At 48.1% G+C, this 17,856-nt stretch overlaps 3 protein-coding genes and 1 non-coding gene across 6 annotated transcripts in view; 1 reads left to right on the top strand and 3 right to left on the bottom strand.

The window, feature by feature from the left end:
• Window positions 1-2,748: 2,748 nt before the first annotated feature.
• On the bottom strand, window positions 2,749-13,705 carry ZMYND19 (zinc finger MYND-type containing 19). The gene is made up of 6 exons (XM_068414031.1): window positions 13,610-13,705; window positions 13,297-13,356; window positions 11,763-11,869; window positions 6,532-6,672; window positions 5,348-5,528; window positions 2,749-4,292 (listed from the first exon to the last, which is right to left on the bottom strand). Exons 1-6 carry the CDS (start codon window positions 13,658-13,660, stop codon window positions 4,149-4,151), a joined length of 684 nt encoding a protein of 227 aa, XP_068270132.1. The 5' UTR covers window positions 13,661-13,705; the 3' UTR covers window positions 2,749-4,148.
• Window positions 13,706-14,776: 1,071 nt separating this feature from the next.
• RPL12 (ribosomal protein L12) lies at window positions 14,777-17,622 on the bottom strand. Its single transcript, XM_068414091.1, has 7 exons — window positions 17,482-17,622; window positions 17,293-17,366; window positions 16,804-16,902; window positions 16,023-16,104; window positions 15,473-15,559; window positions 14,956-15,068; window positions 14,777-14,870 (listed from the first exon to the last, which is right to left on the bottom strand). Exons 1-7 carry the CDS (start codon window positions 17,516-17,518, stop codon window positions 14,865-14,867), a joined length of 498 nt encoding a protein of 165 aa, XP_068270192.1. The 5' UTR covers window positions 17,519-17,622; the 3' UTR covers window positions 14,777-14,864.
• LOC137671032 (small nucleolar RNA SNORA65) lies at window positions 16,246-16,374 on the bottom strand. The gene has a single exon (XR_011049383.1). It is a non-coding gene; the product is annotated as a small nucleolar RNA SNORA65 (small nucleolar RNA).
• Window positions 17,215-17,856, top strand: part of LRSAM1 (leucine rich repeat and sterile alpha motif containing 1) — a 30,253-nt gene continuing 29,611 nt past the window's right edge. Inside the window, exon 1 of one of the 3 annotated variants that reach the window (XM_068414090.1) lies at window positions 17,215-17,284. The gene's annotated coding sequence lies outside the window, so the exon portion shown is untranslated. Of the gene's footprint in view, window positions 17,285-17,790; window positions 17,855-17,856 lie in introns of those variants that run through there. The other 2 variants (XM_068414088.1, XM_068414089.1) reach the window with 2 other exon arrangements.

Below are 17,856 nucleotides of genomic sequence, written 5' to 3'. Positions count from 1 at the left end.
TTTTTCCCAATTATTTTTTAATATATTGGGCATCCAACCGTTGACTTCCCTCCACCAAAAAAACCCTCCCTTTAACTCTTCCTTTCCTGTCTTTTAAATAGTTGTTTGTCCACATGATGACATTCCCTTTCCCATAGCAGCTTTTTTTTCCTTAAGTGCCTTGAGCAAAGTCACGCTCAAGCGCATTTTGGAAGTTCAAGCAGACCATACCAACCAAATCCCCTTTATCCCCTGCTTATTGATGCCATTAAAACAATTCCAATGGAGTTTTGAAGCACAACTTCCCTGTACAAAACCTGCACTGACTCCTCCCCAATATTTACCCATTGATGCTGCATTATAGCATCTATGAATTTGCTAAGTGCAAGTCCTGCATTCACCTGATTGTTGTTTGCCACCTTTGTCCTGAAACTCATTTCAGAAGCTGTTGTCACATTTGCCCAGGGTACCAAGAGAGAGGTTACCACTCCGGCTGGCAGCTCAGCTTATTCATCCTTGAGCTCCCTTAGAGCCCGCAGGCAGTCTGGTGCTGGCAGCTTGTTACCACTCATTTCATCTGAACTTTAATCTCTCCTAAAACCACTTCAGTTTTAAACAGATTCTCTGCTGAGCTCTCCATACAGAGGTACTCCTGTATGAATTCCCCCAGCTCCTTCACAGTGAACACATGCAAATAATTCACTTGGGGTTTTTTTTTCCGCTGGGATTTTAACTTCAGGTCAGACCTTCCCTTTACTCTGCATCAAGTTGCCTGACTCTGGCAGTCTCCCTGCTCCTGATTTTTTCAAAATTTGTGCAAATTTTATGACTTCAGTGTTCTTCATATTCCATTTTCCTCTGCATTTTTTTGGGGCTTGGTGGGGTATTTATTTGCTTGCTTTTTTTTCCACATTTCACCTGCCAAATCTTATTCTTTCCATCTTCTACACTTGGACACAAGCTCAGTTTATTAAGGATTTCTTCTTACTCTATGAGCATCCCACACTCTGCTGTTCAATCACATCAACCTCCATTTGTCCTCTCCCAGTTCTGTTCTGATGGGCAGCAAACATTTGCTCCTGGCCCCAATGTGCTGTCTTAAAACTGTCTCCAGACATACCCTGATTCTAACCCACTGCTCTCATTCTCTCTCTCTCTCCATACTCTTCACAGCCCAGCAAGTGTGACCACGCGTCTCCCCAGAAGTCCTCTGGAGCTCCTCTTCCAAACGGATGCTCCTATCTAGGGAACCTGACTCATTAAGCCTTGTTTTGGTCCACAAGTAAATCAGAGGTGTGTACAAAGAGTACTCCATGCTTCAGAGAATCAAGGAATAAAAGATACAGATGCAGGCATTTTCTTCCCCTGCAGGAAACATCTTCAATGGAGAGTAACTCCATCAGGGTAAGTCCTTGAGAAGTCAGCTCATTTACCAGTACTGCCCAGGCCTGCTCCAAGATAAATGACCACGTACTCTAACCCTGTGCTTTTTAAATACTTGCCCATACGAGGATATCCATGTCAGCCCGGTTTCTTTAAGAGGGGAAAGGAGGTCCTTTACAAGAGCTTCAGCCTCTGAAAACCATATAGACTATATGAAGGGGAAGTGCCATGTTCAAGTGTAACTGGTTCCTTTCAGACACACCTTACAAACAGGGAAGATCTCTGTAAGTTACAAAGATCTTCTGCCAGAATCGTTGACCACACAACTTCCCACACCCATCAGGAAAAACTGTTCTGCAGGCAGTGACATGCTTACTGCAGTCCCTGGGACCTTTCTAAGAGTCTAAATCCCTGTAGCCACTTCCCTCCTCTGGCACAAGGACAGTCTGGAGTCAGAGGTTACACACTGAAATCAGAACTTGTGTCATTTCACCAAGCCCTTTCAGGATGTCCAGGCAACTTGTTATTTTTCATTTGGTTGATGGTCTAACAGACCCCTAACCTAGTGGGCATCTTCCCTCCTCACCTGCTTCACCTTCCTCCCACCCCCTTCCCTCCCACATTCACTGGGATCAGGATTGCCCTAAGCACCCACCATCCTAGTTTTGCAGACTCTTTAGCTCAAGTCTCACCCTTCCTTCGCTCCCTTCACCTGCTGCTCAAGAGGAATCTACCCATTTGCCCCATCAGGGCTTCCTGCAGTCTATCTTTGTCCTCATTTCTCCTTGCAGCAACATTACCGACATTAGGACTAACCATGACCATTTTCCCTGCTCAGTGCTGCAGAAGTGTTTAAATGCTCTTAAGACTGCACTTCAGTTTGCTAAACATGATTACTGGGAATACAATGGGAAATATATGGGAATACAATGAAAAATTGGTGTGACAAATAGCAGCCTTTTAAAAAGGCAAGAAAAGAAAAAAAGACTCAATACTTCTGCTCTTTCCAATGGATTGCCTCAAAAAAAAAATATTCCTTATGTCCCATTTTACATTCATCAAAAACTGTACAGTTCATTTAAAGCAAATAATTGAATGTTTCCTTAAAAAAAGTATCACCCATTAAACAAAAATTTCATTATGTCCTGCTTGACTTCATACTTAAGGGCATTTTAGTCTGCCTAAACAGAAAAGTTACAGTATAACCATGAACTAAGAGTTGCAACTTGACAGTGTGCCTACCCAGTGAACTTCCAGTGGGAGCCTTCAGTTCTTTGTTATTTCCCAAGAAGCTTAAAGCCAAAGTACAAAAACCCACCCAAATACTAATAATTAAGAACTTCCTTTGCAGATATTAGAAACACAATATAATATTGGAAGTCCACAGCAGTTCAATTTTTCTAACAAACTGAATACAAGCAAGACCAACACTGCAACATGAAGTGACAAAGTGAATCCTGATTGAAAAATTAAATTCTTAATGGCTTTCACAAAAAAAAATTAAATACCTATTTCACTAAGCACTCCAAGAAAGGCTCTGAATTAAGCGTTCAGCAGCTCACATTCTTCTACTGTGAAGTAAGACTAACTCCTGGCACTAAATTATCCATTTAGCTCTTCAGGAAACTCAGCTGATATTCCTTACATTTCTAAGGCAAAAATGAAAAAGAAAAAACTTTCAGATATACATGACAACGTCTGAAAAGAAAAACAGGCGTGTACTCTGCAAGTCAAATCCTCCTCCCATATTGTTTTACTCATTACTACATAAAAAAAAAATCAAAAAATGATTCTTGGATTGATGGCATCTCTTTAAAAAATGAATAAATAACTCAAATTATCAAATATTAGATCATTTAAACGTATCTGCACATCACTACAGTATTTGCTATGCTCATGGGGAAGCCACAAGGGCAACCACATCCACACACAGGTGACTACCTGAGCTTCCCTACAACTACTTTATATACAAAGATTTCATAACAATAAAGCTAATTGAGCTTTCTAAAAATACTGGTTGCTTAAAGCACGATCTCCAGCAGCCCTTCTCTGAAGGCAGCGACATGTTCTAGCTTGCCTGTACGCACAGATCCCAGATGGTCCCCTACACTCCGCTCCCATTTCTGGTGTGCTGGTTCCTACTGAGCGGGTATTTCCAACGTCCAAGCGTGACTGTGCTCTGACAGCAGCTGGAAGGGAACGGGAGAAAGCTAGAGAGCAGACATTAATTCATTCCAACCTTTACTTTGTTTGCCTTTTTTTTTTTTTTTTTTTTAAATATAACTTCCATGCAGAGTTCTCCGCAATAACTGCCGATGTCGGAGCCTGCCTCCTGGCCTTGGCACAGCCACAGATACTTCTAGCCACATGGGAGGAAAAGCTTTTGCTACACAACTTTTTTTTTTTTTTTTTTTTAAAACGTTTAGGCCAACAACGTGTTCTCATCTGAACATTACAGTTAATGAGTCCTATCAAGAATTTCTAACAAAAACTGTACATGAGTTTACAAACGTATTAACATATAAATAATGAGAAGCTTCCTGCCTGGAGCCTCCACAGTAGTCTTTTTGCTTGAGAATATAATACTGGAAGGGTAGACCCAATCCCTTTCCACAGCACCAGTCAGAGCTGGCTTAGTCCAGTCAGCCATTCTGCTCAAGCATCACAGGGTTTTTTTCTTCTTCAGTGCCTCTGGCTTCAATAAGCAGTCTGTCATTACTGTGCAAAAGCAAGAGTCCAATGCCTTTGAGAAGGAATCCTGCTGCTAAGAGGCCTCTGCCACCCGGTCATCGTTCTGGTCCGAGCTCTTGCTGGAAGGTCCGTTTCTTCTCCCGACAGTGTTTCTTGTGAGCAGGCCAGTCTTTTTGCTGGCACTGTGACCCACAGTACCTCGCTACCTGGCATCGGCCACAAATGTTGAATTCACGTAACTAGGAAGAACACAAGACAGCGTTAGTGAGCCTGCTCAGTGCCAGGGAGCACCCCTGCATCACTTCCCAAGTAGGTTTAGATCAGGTCTTTCGCACCTATCATAAGGATAAACATCCCGCCAGGAGGGTCAGAGAGGTTTTGAAGTGATTGCATTTGTTTCACTTTGCAGTTGCTCTCGCAGAATGGGCTTTACAAAATACGGGAGCGCTTCACATTTGTTCTCATAATGCTACTGTTTTGCCAACTTAAGTTCTGTTTTCAACTACAAACATCTTAAAATTCAGAAATCATTAGGAGGGCTGCACAAGCTCAGCCACCACCAAACTTAGTTATCCAGGAAGCTTTTGTATGCAGGCCCAAAGAAAAGGTAAAGCTCACTCTTGTTCAAATAGAGGGCATTTAAGACCACTTTTGCAAATGTTCCCTTCCCCAAATAAAAAAGTGGAACACAATGATTTTAGCCTACTCAACACTTGTTATCACAAGAAAAGCCCTTCTTATTCACAGTTAAGGACAACTGTCTGACAAAGAGGCACAGCCCTTGGACATCTCATTTTCTGACTACTTATGTGGCTTCTTTTCATCTACCTACAGCAAAGAACTAGAACTAGCTTTTCTCCCTTTTCTCCCCTGAATAAAAGCTGCTCAAATCCACCCTCTTCTCATGAAAGGTCAAGCACGTTATTTTTTTGATTCCACTACTGCCCAAAACCTCTTACAGTGCTTTCTCCTGTCTTATACAGCTGCTTGCTCATTCCAGCTCTGGGTCCCTAGGGAAACTCTTCCACCTGCCTTTTCGTACACTTTGCAGAAATCACACTCCTCCCAGTGAACCACTAGGTCATTTACTGTCCCACTTCAAAACTACATTCTCTCAAACTGAAAATTATCATAGGGTCTGAGGATTCATGCCAAAGAAAACCTGACTTAAAAAGAATTATTGCTTTTAGCAACTGAATGGCACACGTAAAGCTTTACATTGTAAGGAACAAACCCCTGGACACACGTGGTACCTGAGCCATTACACGCTTACTTTCAACTCTTTTGAACACACCTGTTTTTCAATCATTGTGCATGGGGGGTAGTGACATTCATAATATGTGCATGAGTTCTCTTCCTCCTCCACAACATCCCCGTTAGCGTTGTAATAGCGTGTTACATTCAGTACAGGAAACTGCTCTTCTATAGGATCTGTAGGAAGCTGTTGGATTGCCAGCCAATACAGACTTTGCTCCCTGAAAAAAAAAAAAAAAGTAAAAGTTTGGTCCATAAATTCATAATAAGCATAGCAGGAAATTGATTCCCAATTCATTAGTAAAGTAGGTATGGTTAACATATTTAGCCTGTTAAGCCTCAGGCCTACATGTACTCCTCAAATATAGCGTCTTTTTAGGGTTATTTTAGCCTAAATGTAAAAAAAGTTAAAAATTATCTATCAAGAAACACATCAAGCAAAATTATTTCTGTGTAAATGGCTTGAAGTCTGTGTCTTGTTCTTGAGCTCCCAGAAACATGCTAGGATAGCATCACTGCCATCCACTACGTCTCCTCAAAATCAGTTTAATAAGCTCTGAACATCCCCATCTTATGGGTGCTGCAGAAAAGTGTCTAGCGTGATGTTAAGTCTATGGGTCTCCCACCAAAAACAAACACACTTGTATTACATCATAAATTAAACAAATCCATCCTGACATTAAGAGTTTGATGTGCTTTAAGCAACATTAGTGCAACACAGCATGTAGGAAGCTCCCACAGCCTCCTAAGTGAAAGGTGATAGAAGCTGATCCCAGGCACTCATTTTGTTTTCAACCCCAATACAGGATTACAACTGTAAGTATTTTCCAGCTGTCAGCTTCTACAGGTTGTGTTAGAATTTTGGTGCCTGAGGACAAGTGCCACAAGCCAGTAAAATCTGCAGACTGAATTCAGCGTGCCCAGATGCCACCACCCAAGTGGAAGGGAATGCAGGCTGTTTCACAGCGGTGACAACATCTGGCACAGCAGGACTTCCACATAATACTGCCATGGGGTTAGATGGTCCCTTCACAGCTAGCATGAACAGTGAGCATTAACTCTCTTCCCCAGGTGAGGAAGCTTAAGGTGTATAGGATTGTGTAAGCAGTCCAAGGTCAAAAAAAAAGTCTCTGCCAAGACAAAAATCACTAAAGGAAGGAGACACAACAATTTAAGCTATTTTCAAGCTTTTTGATGGCAATCCCCTGCCAAATATTGACGTACCTTTGTTTACTAGAGATTTCTTCAGCTTTGGGTTTCCAACCCCAAGGAACCAGGCGCAGATTGTCTAGGCGGTTGTCCACTGTCACTGAATTGAGATGTACCACCTGAAATCCAGGAGCAATCCCTCCCCGGTGTCTCTCCCTGGAGGAGACAAAAACAACTTGAAGGTCAGTGATGAACAAGACTCCATAGTTAAAAAGCAAAGAATCAGACTAATTCCAGAAGGTGTGCTGCATCCTTGCCTGCTGTCTGGTGTCACTGAAACAGCCACAGTAAAACTTGGGTTGCCAACAGACTACAGTGGCTACTTCAGATATATCAACTCCCAGAAGAAATAGACTTGTTCCAAGATGTTATTTCCACTATAAATGAGTTGAATCAAAGGACAATCATGGTATTTTTAATTGTAAGCATATTGTAAAGAAAGTTCCAGAGACTACTACTCCAGTTACTGCAAGAGCACCTATGTAATTGCGTTGCACAGAGCAGACTTGAAAGGTGCCAATACTGTTTTATTATTTTAATAGGAAATTCTATCAGACACATTTATGAAAGTTTGGCATTGGTGTGAAGTCACAGAGCTTGTTATTTATGAAGAAACGTCTCTTAACAAGCTACAGGACAGAGGTTTCAAGTATGCAAATGGTTGTTAGACTCTAATTGTGCGTAATACATAGAAAGCCTGTGATGACTCCACAACTGACCAAGAGACATCTACCGAAACTTGCTCAAAACCAAAGCAGGGCTGTTAGCAAGGAGCATGGCTGCACATCAAGTCCTACTGCAATTCTTCCCCATTGCCTTCTAACAGTTTTCATTTCCCATTCCACCTTCTTTTCATCTCTCTCTATTTCACAAAGTATCAAGTTCACTGTCAAGCACCCTTATGCCTGGCTGAGTTTCTGTATCACTTCTGGCAGGAATCCCCATCCTACCTGAAATGTAAGGCTGGGACAGAAGTTGTGTCTCAGTCTGTTTGCTATGCCATGATTAACTTCACAGCACAGAGAGAACATACTGGCAGTCATCAAGAAGGACAATGTAAAACTGGCAGTGCTGTCTGAGGGTTACCCAGTATTTCCTTCTAGGAGACCATTCCAACAGCTACTTACAACTTCACCCAAATCTAGTTTGGATGCTGCTTCCAGCCCAGTGTTTACTGAACATTTCAGTTCAAATGGCTCATCCAATTTTGAAGAGATACTATTTGCCCAAGTTAAAAAATTCCCACTTTTTAAATCCTTCACAAAGCTCTAGCATTATCCAGCAGAACAGGGAAATTCATTTCAATGTGACTGACAGTGAAATACATAGTCTTTTGTTTTCTTTGTCAAAATCCATCCAGATATGGTTAAATTACATACCTCGGGAGAAAGAAAAACACTTGCAATTCACATATGCCCCCAAACTTCCTAGAATTTAATGAGTAAAATTCCCTTGGAGAGGCTACACGCAGCACCCACACACAGCCTGTGCTCCAGCTCAAGGGCAAAGCAATTCTTCCCGTAACAGCAGCCCTGCACGAGAACAGAGCGTGGAACCTCCTGCTAGGGAGCCTTTGGGGCCTCCACAGGGCAGGGAAAAGCTCTCCCTTTTGAAGGTAAAAGGAATAAAATCCTTCTTTTAGGAAAACAAAACAAACCAAAACACACCAAAGCAAACAAACTACTGAAAGGAGTCTGCTGAGATGCCCTAAAGGAGGAAAAGCTACTTTTGAGTTGTCAAAGGCTAATGGAGGGTCTGGCAAAGGAAATCTGGAATCCCAAGGGCTACAAGTGGGAACCCAGTAGGTACACGGACCCAAACAGATGAAGGTGAGCATCACACAGACAGGGAAGGAGTTAAGGTTCTTAGACTGAGACTAGGATAAAGTGCCAACAAGAGAGATGGGATAGATATGAACGAGGAATCTGGGAGGAGGAGACAGAAGTTCAGAGCAAGAGCAAACTGTGAGGGGTGGGGGGGAAAGGGAGGAGGGGAGTCTAAGACCAAGTTAAGAAATATATTTGAAATGGATTAGATAATGAGAGTTTAAGAAAGGCTGGAGCTGGGGAAAGAGAAAGGATTACGAGAGATTGTTCATGACACCAGGAAGCCACAGCAGTGGGGCACATGCCTACCACTGCTCTTACAAAGTCCAGGTCTGCACCCACAACCCCCCGTAAGCAAATACCGATAAAATTCACAAGTGAGCCCACTCTCCTCACTTTGTACAAACCCACATCCGCCTACACTGCTGTCAGTTTTTCTATTACCTCAAGTGACAAAGTAAATGTGGAAACTGGGTCTTGCTGATGACCAGTAAGAGTGTTACCACCACACCCCTTGACTAAGATGCCAGAATTAGCACCAGCAAACTCAGGACGGTCCCTTTTCTCCATACATAACCAAGCAACCTTTTGAATGCATGAGTATGTACTACTGCTCTCCCCAGCCCTACACTTCGAAAGTGTGCAAATGGACTAGAAGTTAATCAGAAATGCACAGTGAAGGACAGGCTCATGGAAGAACCTGCCTTCTTGCAGGAGGGGACAGAGAAGAAACAGCCTCAGTAACGCAGCCAACTCTCCTGCAGAGCCGTAGCTTCCACCTCCCCCAGCACACCTGAGTTCCTGCAAGATGCCAGGCAAAACACTTAAACCCAAACTTTTCAGAGAATTAACTGGAAACTGTTCTTTTTGTATCTCAGCAGCTAACTCGAGAAGCGAGGCCCATAATAAAAGCGCCAAGGACAGACAACAGCAATTCAAGTCAACAGGAGACATAACTGAGTAGGTTATAGGCAGTATGATGGTAAGTGCTCCAAAAAAAAAAAAGAAATCAGGTCTTAGATGTCTTTCTGAACACAGACTTAGTGATACTTATGACTAATCTCCTGATGCTGCTGTTCCCCAGGGAACATCACTACACCCAGCCAAAATACAGCAAGCTGGGGTTTCTATACAGGGAACAGGGCGAGAAGATGACAGACTTATTCTGCAGGTCCCTAGCCAGAGACCTCCAAATCCTGCTTTGGAGGAGCTAACAGTTCATCCTGAAAACACAGCAAGCACACGAAAGGCTGCAGGAAGTCCATCCTGAAAGAATATTTGCAGCACATGCGGGCATTTTTCAGCTAGTGGTGTCCATTTAGTACCACAGTTTCCACTGTGCAGGTCAGCAGCAGGGCTTTGGGGGAAGAGTGGGACAAGGTCCGTGTCACTGCTGCAGCTTCGGTAGCTACCAGTGTCCTATTCTGAGGGCCTCACTATGTGAACAAAGATACCTGCTTAACTAAATTCAAAAAAAAAATTTAAAAATTTAAAAGTCTGCTTTACTTGCACTAGCATCCAACACATGCCTACTCACTTCATCTTCAACCAGAAGCACACAATTAGGTTAGTTTTTTCAGAGTGAGCTTTTTTGGGGTATGTTTGGGGGAGAGCAGTTAAATTACACTCCTACACCTGCAGTAATTCAAGTTCTTTGCTTTTAATTTACCCAAGAAGCAAGGCTGGCACCGGAAAGCATAATGACTGGTACTGCCCACCTCTCCTGTCTGTCAAAGGTTCCAAAACCTTCAGCACGACTCCTTCTTGCAAAGAGAAGGACTTGCCACTAAAATACATTTCTGTTCTGTTCTCAAAGCAGTCCCCAGTGCAGGTAAGTAAAACAACCATGTGCCTATTCTGTTTAGGAGAGGCAGTAGCTACACAGCACCTGTAGCCAAAAGGCTTTCTAAAAACATCAGGAGACTCAGTCACAAAGGTACACTAACCTGCACTGTGTTAGCTTGTAATTAAAGATCACAGCAAAATGTACACCCTCAAAGGGGTCAAACTGAATTTACAGGAACAGCTGAAATACTTCGTATTTTCTAGTTGAAGAATTTGACTTTGCAATTTCAGAACTGCAGCTTCGCTGGTCTGACAGTTTACATTCTGCCTCTGTGGCTTTCAAAACTCCCTATTACACAGATAATCTCAGATTTTTTAACACCAGTGCAGGCTAGCGTAGCACAAGCTGAATTACCCGAGTACATTAGAATTATTTCCTAATTTAAGTAAAAAAAACAGAAGAGGCAATGACTGGGCTGTGTAATAAGCAAACAGCTGGACTGTCATCATCTACACAGCCTTCAACAGTCAGCTGGAATAATTTTAAGGTGCTGTTTAGTGCTACTTGCAGACGACAGTTATTACTGTATGAGGTTCACAGCTAGCAGTAGCTGACAGTGATTTGCTCCACATACTGTAGCCTACTTCATAATCTTCACCAAAGTTACCTGTGCAAGAAGATTAAACATTAACAGATGCAGGGGAAAATCCATATTTAATGAGCAGATTGTAAATAATAATAATAGTCCCTGATATTCTTCCTGTCTCTCTCCTCTTGTAGAGAGACTAGATTGGGGAAGAAAAAGTAACCTGGAACAATAAAGAAAGCACAGCTGTATCTTGGGCACTGTGACTACGAAGTGTAATTTATGGAACTGAATAGAAAATATGCTTAATTTCTCAAAAAAGGCTTTTAAGAGAAATAACAGTTCTCTTTAGCACACCCTATCTTTTCTACAAACCCATGAACATATCCAGAAAGAGCAATGCATTAGCTCACCGGATGAACTCATCTCTCACAACTAAGTTGGCCTCTGAAGCTAAACTGGCAGCTACGAAGGCCATCAAGCAAGGATTCCTACAATACGGAAGATAAGACGTAGCAGCTGATATGAAGCACCATCAGCACCACTTGAGGCAGCTTTCCAGAAGGCAAAACAAAAAAATTCAAAGGTTTAAGTTATCAGAGATTCTCTCTCTCTCTCCAGTGCTCTGCCAGTTCTCACTGGTGCCAATAAGTCGTACCTGATTATCATGGGACAAAAAAAAAACCTGACAACTCAAAAGGTTAGTCTTCCCCTACTAAATGGAGCCAGTCCCCAACTCCCAAATGAAGTTTCAGTGGCATTTCTCACATTTAAACAGTCTCTACTAGGATAATACTCACCTATCACTGTTTTCCCTGGGAGTAATGTTTTTACAGAGGCTCAGTTGTTTGAAAGCTCAGTGCAAAACCAAACCATAATAAGATCTATGGGCACCCCCCGTGCTGGGTTTCCAACTGAGCGTAGCTGCAAGCCTCCTGAGAAGACTTAAAATACTACAGGCAGAGAAATAAACACCATACAAGTTGGTGGCAGCAAACTCCACCTTAGTGAACCCTTCAAGTACTTAAGCTTTCCTTACGATACCTACCAAAGCAGCTCATGCAGGAGACGGCCAGATCCCCTTCCACGATTCTTGTCAAACGCGTAAGCAAATATTTTAGCACCATTTCCATCAGCATCTACCTCCATCCGGGCCTAGAGAAAACGGAAAGGCTGTGAGAACATCCAACACTGAGTAGCAGAGCACACGCTCCACTAGGATACGGGAAGGATCCAACATTTAACACTTGTTTCCTAGAGGTCACTTGACCTTAATGGAATTTGAGTTGTTTCAAACCTCCAAGGGGAACCAACCAGCGCCGCTATTGTCGTTTATGAAGATGGGAAGGGGAAGAAAGGAGGCTGTGCACAGCAGGGCTCCCACTTGGACAAAGAACAGCAGCAATCCAGTTGTGAGCCTGTAGGGCCAGGATCCATTCTCCGCTCTGGCGCAGATTTTCTGTACAGCCATCAGCAAGCCACCAAGGCTTTGTTTTCAGTGTTGCTTTACACCAATCTAATTAGGGGTTGCTAGTGGAAAGGAGTGGTCCTGCCCTCTTTTCTCCGCTCCACGCTTTGTCTTGGTGCTAATGCTCACAAACTGCACTAAGGACTAGGCAAATTTAGGCTACTCCCAGTGTATTACCCCTCTCAGTGACAGCACACACTTACAGCGAGCAACCACAGAGCAGGAATGGGTAAACGTGGTGTTTTCTGGTAGCAGCATTGCCACAGCACTTGAAACTCCTACGAGTGGCTCTGAAGTACCCGCTGCGCTACAGGCACTGAGCAAAAAACGGTTCCCCCTCCAAAAAAGCCTGTGTTTTATAAGATTTTGTAAAAAAGAATTCTTTCCCTTTCAAAGCCTTGGTAGAATCCACTTACCCTCTTTCAGCAGATGTTAAGAGAAAATATTTTTTCTGGTCCCAGAGTAAATTACAATAAAAGAAGTTTGTCTCATCCAAGACAGAGTGCAGAGCGAAAATTTGTGAAGTTTCCCAAACCAAATGAGGGAAGACAAATTATCAGTTCTCAAAAAGCATACAAACAGAAAGCTGAAAACAAAAAACTATATAAAAAATTGATTTGTTTTAAATTAATGCTCGTATAAAAGGAAAAACCAGAACTTCTCCTGCTAGAAAGCATTCACACGGGTATTTTAATGATTTAAAACTTTTTTTTCCCCCCAAAGCAGGAGCGTTGCGCGGCAGAGCGCTTCCACAAGCGGTTTTATTTAAGCGTGTCACACAGCAAGGGGAAAAAAAACCCTTCAGCAACAGATGGCGATGACCCCCCCCCGCAGGAACTCCGCAGGCCGGTCCCACCGCAAAGCCCTCCCGGCACCGCTGGGCCAGGAGCCGGCGGCAAAGGGGCCCCGGTGCCCGCGGAAGGCGGCGGGAGGAAGGGGGGGGGCGGTCCGTGGGGTCCCCGCGGGGGATGCGGTACGGCGGGGAGAGAAATGAGAATAAAGCGGCTCAGGCGGAGCAGCGCGGGCGGCACAGGCGGGACGGGGCCGGCGAGAAGCGGCACCGGGGGGACCCGGGCGGGATGGGGGGGTCACGGCGGGGGAGGAAGGGGCTCACCTCGAAGGAGTAGCTCTCCACCAGCGGGATGTCCTGCTCGTCGATCAGCGTGTACTTGGTCTGAAACACACCGCGCCCGCCCCGCCGTCAGCGCGGCCGCCTGGCCCGGCCCGGCCCTCCCGTCCCCTCCCCTCCCGTCCCCTTCCGGCGGCACCGGCCGCACTGCCCGCATCCCCCGCCCCCGGCACGGCGGCAGCGCGGCCCCTCAGCACCGCGCCCGGCCGGACCCCGAACCCCGGCCCCGCTCCGCCCGGCGCGGCCGAGCCCGGCCCGCAGCGCCCGGCCGCGCCCCCTCAGGCCGCGGCGCGCTCACCTTGCCGGCCACCCGGCCGAGCCGCACGATCCCAAGCTTGAAGTCGGTCATGGCGGGGCCGGGCCGGGCCGGGCCGGGGCCGCCGCCGCCGCCACCCGCGCTCGCCCCTCAGAGCCCGCCGGCGGGAGCCGCCGCTGCCACGCGCCGCCGCCTCGCGCACACCCGAGGGGAGGGGGGCGGGGCGCCGCACCACCTCCCACCCGTCGCCGCTCGGCCAATGGCGGCCCGCGCCGACGGCGCGTCGCTCCTACTACGCCGCCGGGTCGTCCAATCGGCGAGCGGCGCGGCGCTGGGTCACGTGGGGAAGGAGAGGGCGGGGGGCCGCGCGCGCGGGCGCGGGCTCCGGGCGGGAGAGGGAGGCGCGGGCGGTGACGTCACGTTCGCGGGAAGCTTTGTGCCGCCAACAGCAGCGAGCGCGAGCGGGGCGGGCAGGGCTTAAAGGGGCCGCTTGAAGGGGTCCCCGGGCGGACCGCGGCAGGCGGGTCCGGTGGGACGTTCGGGGCCTCGCAGCCCCGGGCCCTCCGCCTCCTCCTCCGGCGGCAGCGCGCAGCCGCTCGGGCTGTCGGACACTGGCGCTGATCTGGGAAACGGCTCGGAGGGGAAACCTAACAGGGCAAAAGGGGCCGGGAGGGCACTTCTGCAGGGACACGGAGGAACCCGAGGGAGTCCAGAGGAGGCCACGCAGATGCTCAGAGGGCTGGAGCACCTCTGCTATGGGGACAGGCTGAAAGAGCTGGGGCTGTTCAGCCTGGAGAAGAGAAGGCTCTGGGGAGACCTTCTAGCACCTTCCAGTACCTGAAGGGGCTACAGGAAAGCTGGAGAGGAACTTTTTACAAGAGTGTGGAGTGACAGGACGAGGAGAAATAGTTTTAAACTGAAAGATGGGAGATTTAGATGAGATATTAGGAAGAAATTCTTTGCGGTGAGGGTGGTGAGACACTGGCCAAGGCTGCCCAGAGCAGCTGTGGCTGCCCCCTCCCTGGCAGTGTTCAAGGCCAGGTTGGATGGGGCTTGGAGCAACCTGGTCTGGTGGAAGGTGTCCCTGCCCATAGCTTTGAAGTTTGTGTAAGAACCATCACCTTGATTGATGCAGAGGGCAGGTGGTCCCCAGCCAAAACTCACTACTCCTGCAGTGTGGGATGAGGACAAACTAAGCCAGCAATGCTGTTTGCAGACAACTGGGTCTTTTATTAAGTATTTAAGGTGCTACAAAAAACTTAAGGAGCCTTCACATGGCAACTTCTTTTCTGCAGTCTTAGCTCTGTTGAAAGAAGCAAACACAGCCCATTAGTAGAGTCTTTTAGTAAAGTCTAACACAGCAGCTGCAGTCAGAGATGGATACTTACAGCTGGGCACTCGATTGCACCATTATTGATGTCATCGATGATATCATGTGGGTGCCTGCCATCGATGCTGCAGCCCACAGACTGGGCTGTCCCAAGAATCTCCTTGATCGTCCCTGCAGAGGGAAGATACAGCTTGTCAGTGCTTTACCACAGGAAAAACTGAAGAACATGGAACTCAATTCCTCACCCCTCAGCTGTCCATCCCTCCCCTCTGGGGTTTGCAGGCTGTACCCACAGGGCTCACCAGAGGACAGCAAACCACTTAAGCCAGGTCTAGTGTACTGGTTTCCAGTGAACACACCAGAAAGTGCCCCACGTTCCTTTCACCACCCCGTACCACCCTCACCAGAAGGCATGAGGCTGGCTGCTCACAGCACCGCAATGCTCTTCCTGGCCAAGCCACTTGAGGAGCTCCACCACCACACCACAGCTACGGGGCCCTCCCAGGAACCAGACCAGAACCTGGCTCAGGAGCTCAGAGCAAGCAGAGGGAGGACTCTGCAACACCAGCACTTACCCGAGAGCTCTCGAGCCAGGGATCTGTGGCGCATCTGCCGCGCAATGTTCACGATCTCATCGAAGCTGACGCTGCCACTGTGCTTAACTGGGAGGGAAAGCAATAGCACCAGTGAATTCATGTCAACACAGGTGCTTCCAGTTCCCCGTGCTTCGTTAGAGAAGCACCATTCCCAGCACTCAGACTGCAAACAAAGAGTTTACAACTACAGTGGGGCTGCCATCAGCCCACCCCTTCCCAGACTTCAGCACAGTTTCCCACCAGAACTCTGGTTCCTAAGCTGGTATTTTCTGTCAGTTCACCTCTACACTGCACTAGTCTGCACAAGACAGGTACAGCAGCAGGTGGCTGTTCTACCCCATCTTCCAAGACTCTGGACTCTGCTGGCCTACAAACTGCTGTCTGACCCTTAAGAAATGCCGGCTGCCCAGGATACAGCCCCATGGCACTTGTTTGCCAGTTTACACTGAATAATTTGGAGGCAGGTACCCTACCTATTCCCCTCTTAGCACCCAATCACATTCAGAACTGAAGCCAGCTGAAAACTTACTGTTTTTCTGCTTCTTCCTGTCACGAGGAGGCTCCTTGAGAGCTTTGATAATCAGAGCAGAGGCAGAAGGAACAACCTCTATCTAAATGAAAAGAGATTAATTGTTCCCCCCCTCCAAGCACAATTAGGTAGCTATTGAAGATACTCAACCAAGCAGTTCCATGCCAGAGCACCACGTTTCAGTGAGTTTGTTAGTACATGAGGCTTGTTTTGCGATTCAGAAACTTGTTCCCAGCCTTTCGGCACAGGCCTCCCCACCACCAGAAGAGGACTGCTTCCTGGGCTGGGGCTTCCTCTCAGCTCACCACTGGAATATACCAGCCACGGAATTCAGGTCAGGTATAGTGGCAGGTGGCTACAGGACTAAGGAAAGAGTTTTTGGTGATTTCTGTATCGCTTTAAATAGTTTTTTCCTGGTCAGATGTTCTGTAGAAGGAATAATTTATCTGCAACAGGATAAAAGATCAACTTCTGCATGTGAGCAGATCTGTTCCCATCACTCACAGGCTGGGAACCTTCAGCCTGGCAAGCCCACGGCTGCACACACGCTCCCTCCGCGCTGGATTGGAGCCAGAGGCTCTCAGAAGGCTCACGCAAGTGTTTTAAGGTCTTTCCCAGAAGACCCCCACACAGCTCACTGTGTGGAACTCATTTTATCCACCTCGGAAGGATGAAGGGCTGAGTCGACCCTGCCGGGATTCCAGCTTGTGGTTCGAGCAAGCAAGAGCTCGTTTGTGCTCGACGCTTGCACCACTAAGCCATCCCTTCTGGCGTTCGGTACCTGAGCTTGCCTGTTCTGGATGGTGAGTTTCACCGTGATCCTCAGCCCCTTCCAGTCACCCGTGGCCTTGGCAATGTCATCACCAACCTTCTTGGGGGACTAAGAAGACAAGACATGTTATAGTCACAAAAAACAGCACCAGGATGACAGCAGCACATCCCCGTACAACACTGTATCCCACACTCACCACCGTTCCCTTCCCTGCATTATAATATCGCAAAACCCCCTCATTTTCTCCCTGGCCGAACGGTGGTGCGGGGGCAGCCGCCCGCCACTGCCGCCGCCCACCAGCGGGCACCCACCGGGACATGCTGCACCCCGCGCACCGCCTCACGCCTCCACTCCCACCTCCCTGCCCCGTCCCTCGCCCAAGCGACCGCGCTCCTGGAGCGGGAGAAGCGCCGCCTCCCTCCGCCTCAGCGCCATGAGGCCTCCCGCCGCCCCACGAGCCGCCCATGGCCCCGTCCCGCCCGGTGCCGCGGTACGTACCAGACCGAGGGGGCCGATCTTGGGGGCCAGAGCGGAGGTGGCGCCGACCTCCCCGCCGGTGCAGCGCAGGTACACTGCAGGCACAGCAACGCCAGTCAGCCCCGCTCCGCCCGACCGGGCCCGGCCCGCCCTCACAGCCCGGTCCCAGCCGCTTCCCCCCGCCCTCCTCCCGCCGCCCTCGGCACGTACCGACTTTGATCTCGTTGGGGTCGAACTTGGGCGGCATGGCGGCGGCGGGGGAGCGCGGATGTCGTCGGATACGATAGCCTGCGGCCTGGCGCGGCGGCGGAAAGGCTCTGCAGGCCGCGCGGGCACCGGATATACCCGCCGAGTTCTCGCGAGAAGGGGGGGGGTCGCGCGCGGGCCCCGCCTCCGCCGCCGTGCGTGGCTGGTGTGGGCAGTGGGCGGGGCGGGCGGCCTCCCCGCCTGGGGGCGCTGGGGAGAACTCTATGGTTGGAGCGAGGCGGTCTGGCGGCTTTTCTCGGTGGTCCCCGTGGGCGGGAGGTCACGTGACCCCTGCCGCGGGCGGGTGGGAGGTGTCGCATCATGGCGGCGGGGAGCGGT

The sequence above is a fragment of the Nyctibius grandis genome, chromosome 16, assembly GCF_013368605.1.
Source record: "Nyctibius grandis isolate bNycGra1 chromosome 16, bNycGra1.pri, whole genome shotgun sequence".
In the NCBI taxonomy this organism is placed as follows: Eukaryota; Metazoa; Chordata; class Aves; order Nyctibiiformes; family Nyctibiidae; genus Nyctibius; species Nyctibius grandis.
This window is presented reverse-complemented; position numbering and strand designations above follow the sequence as displayed.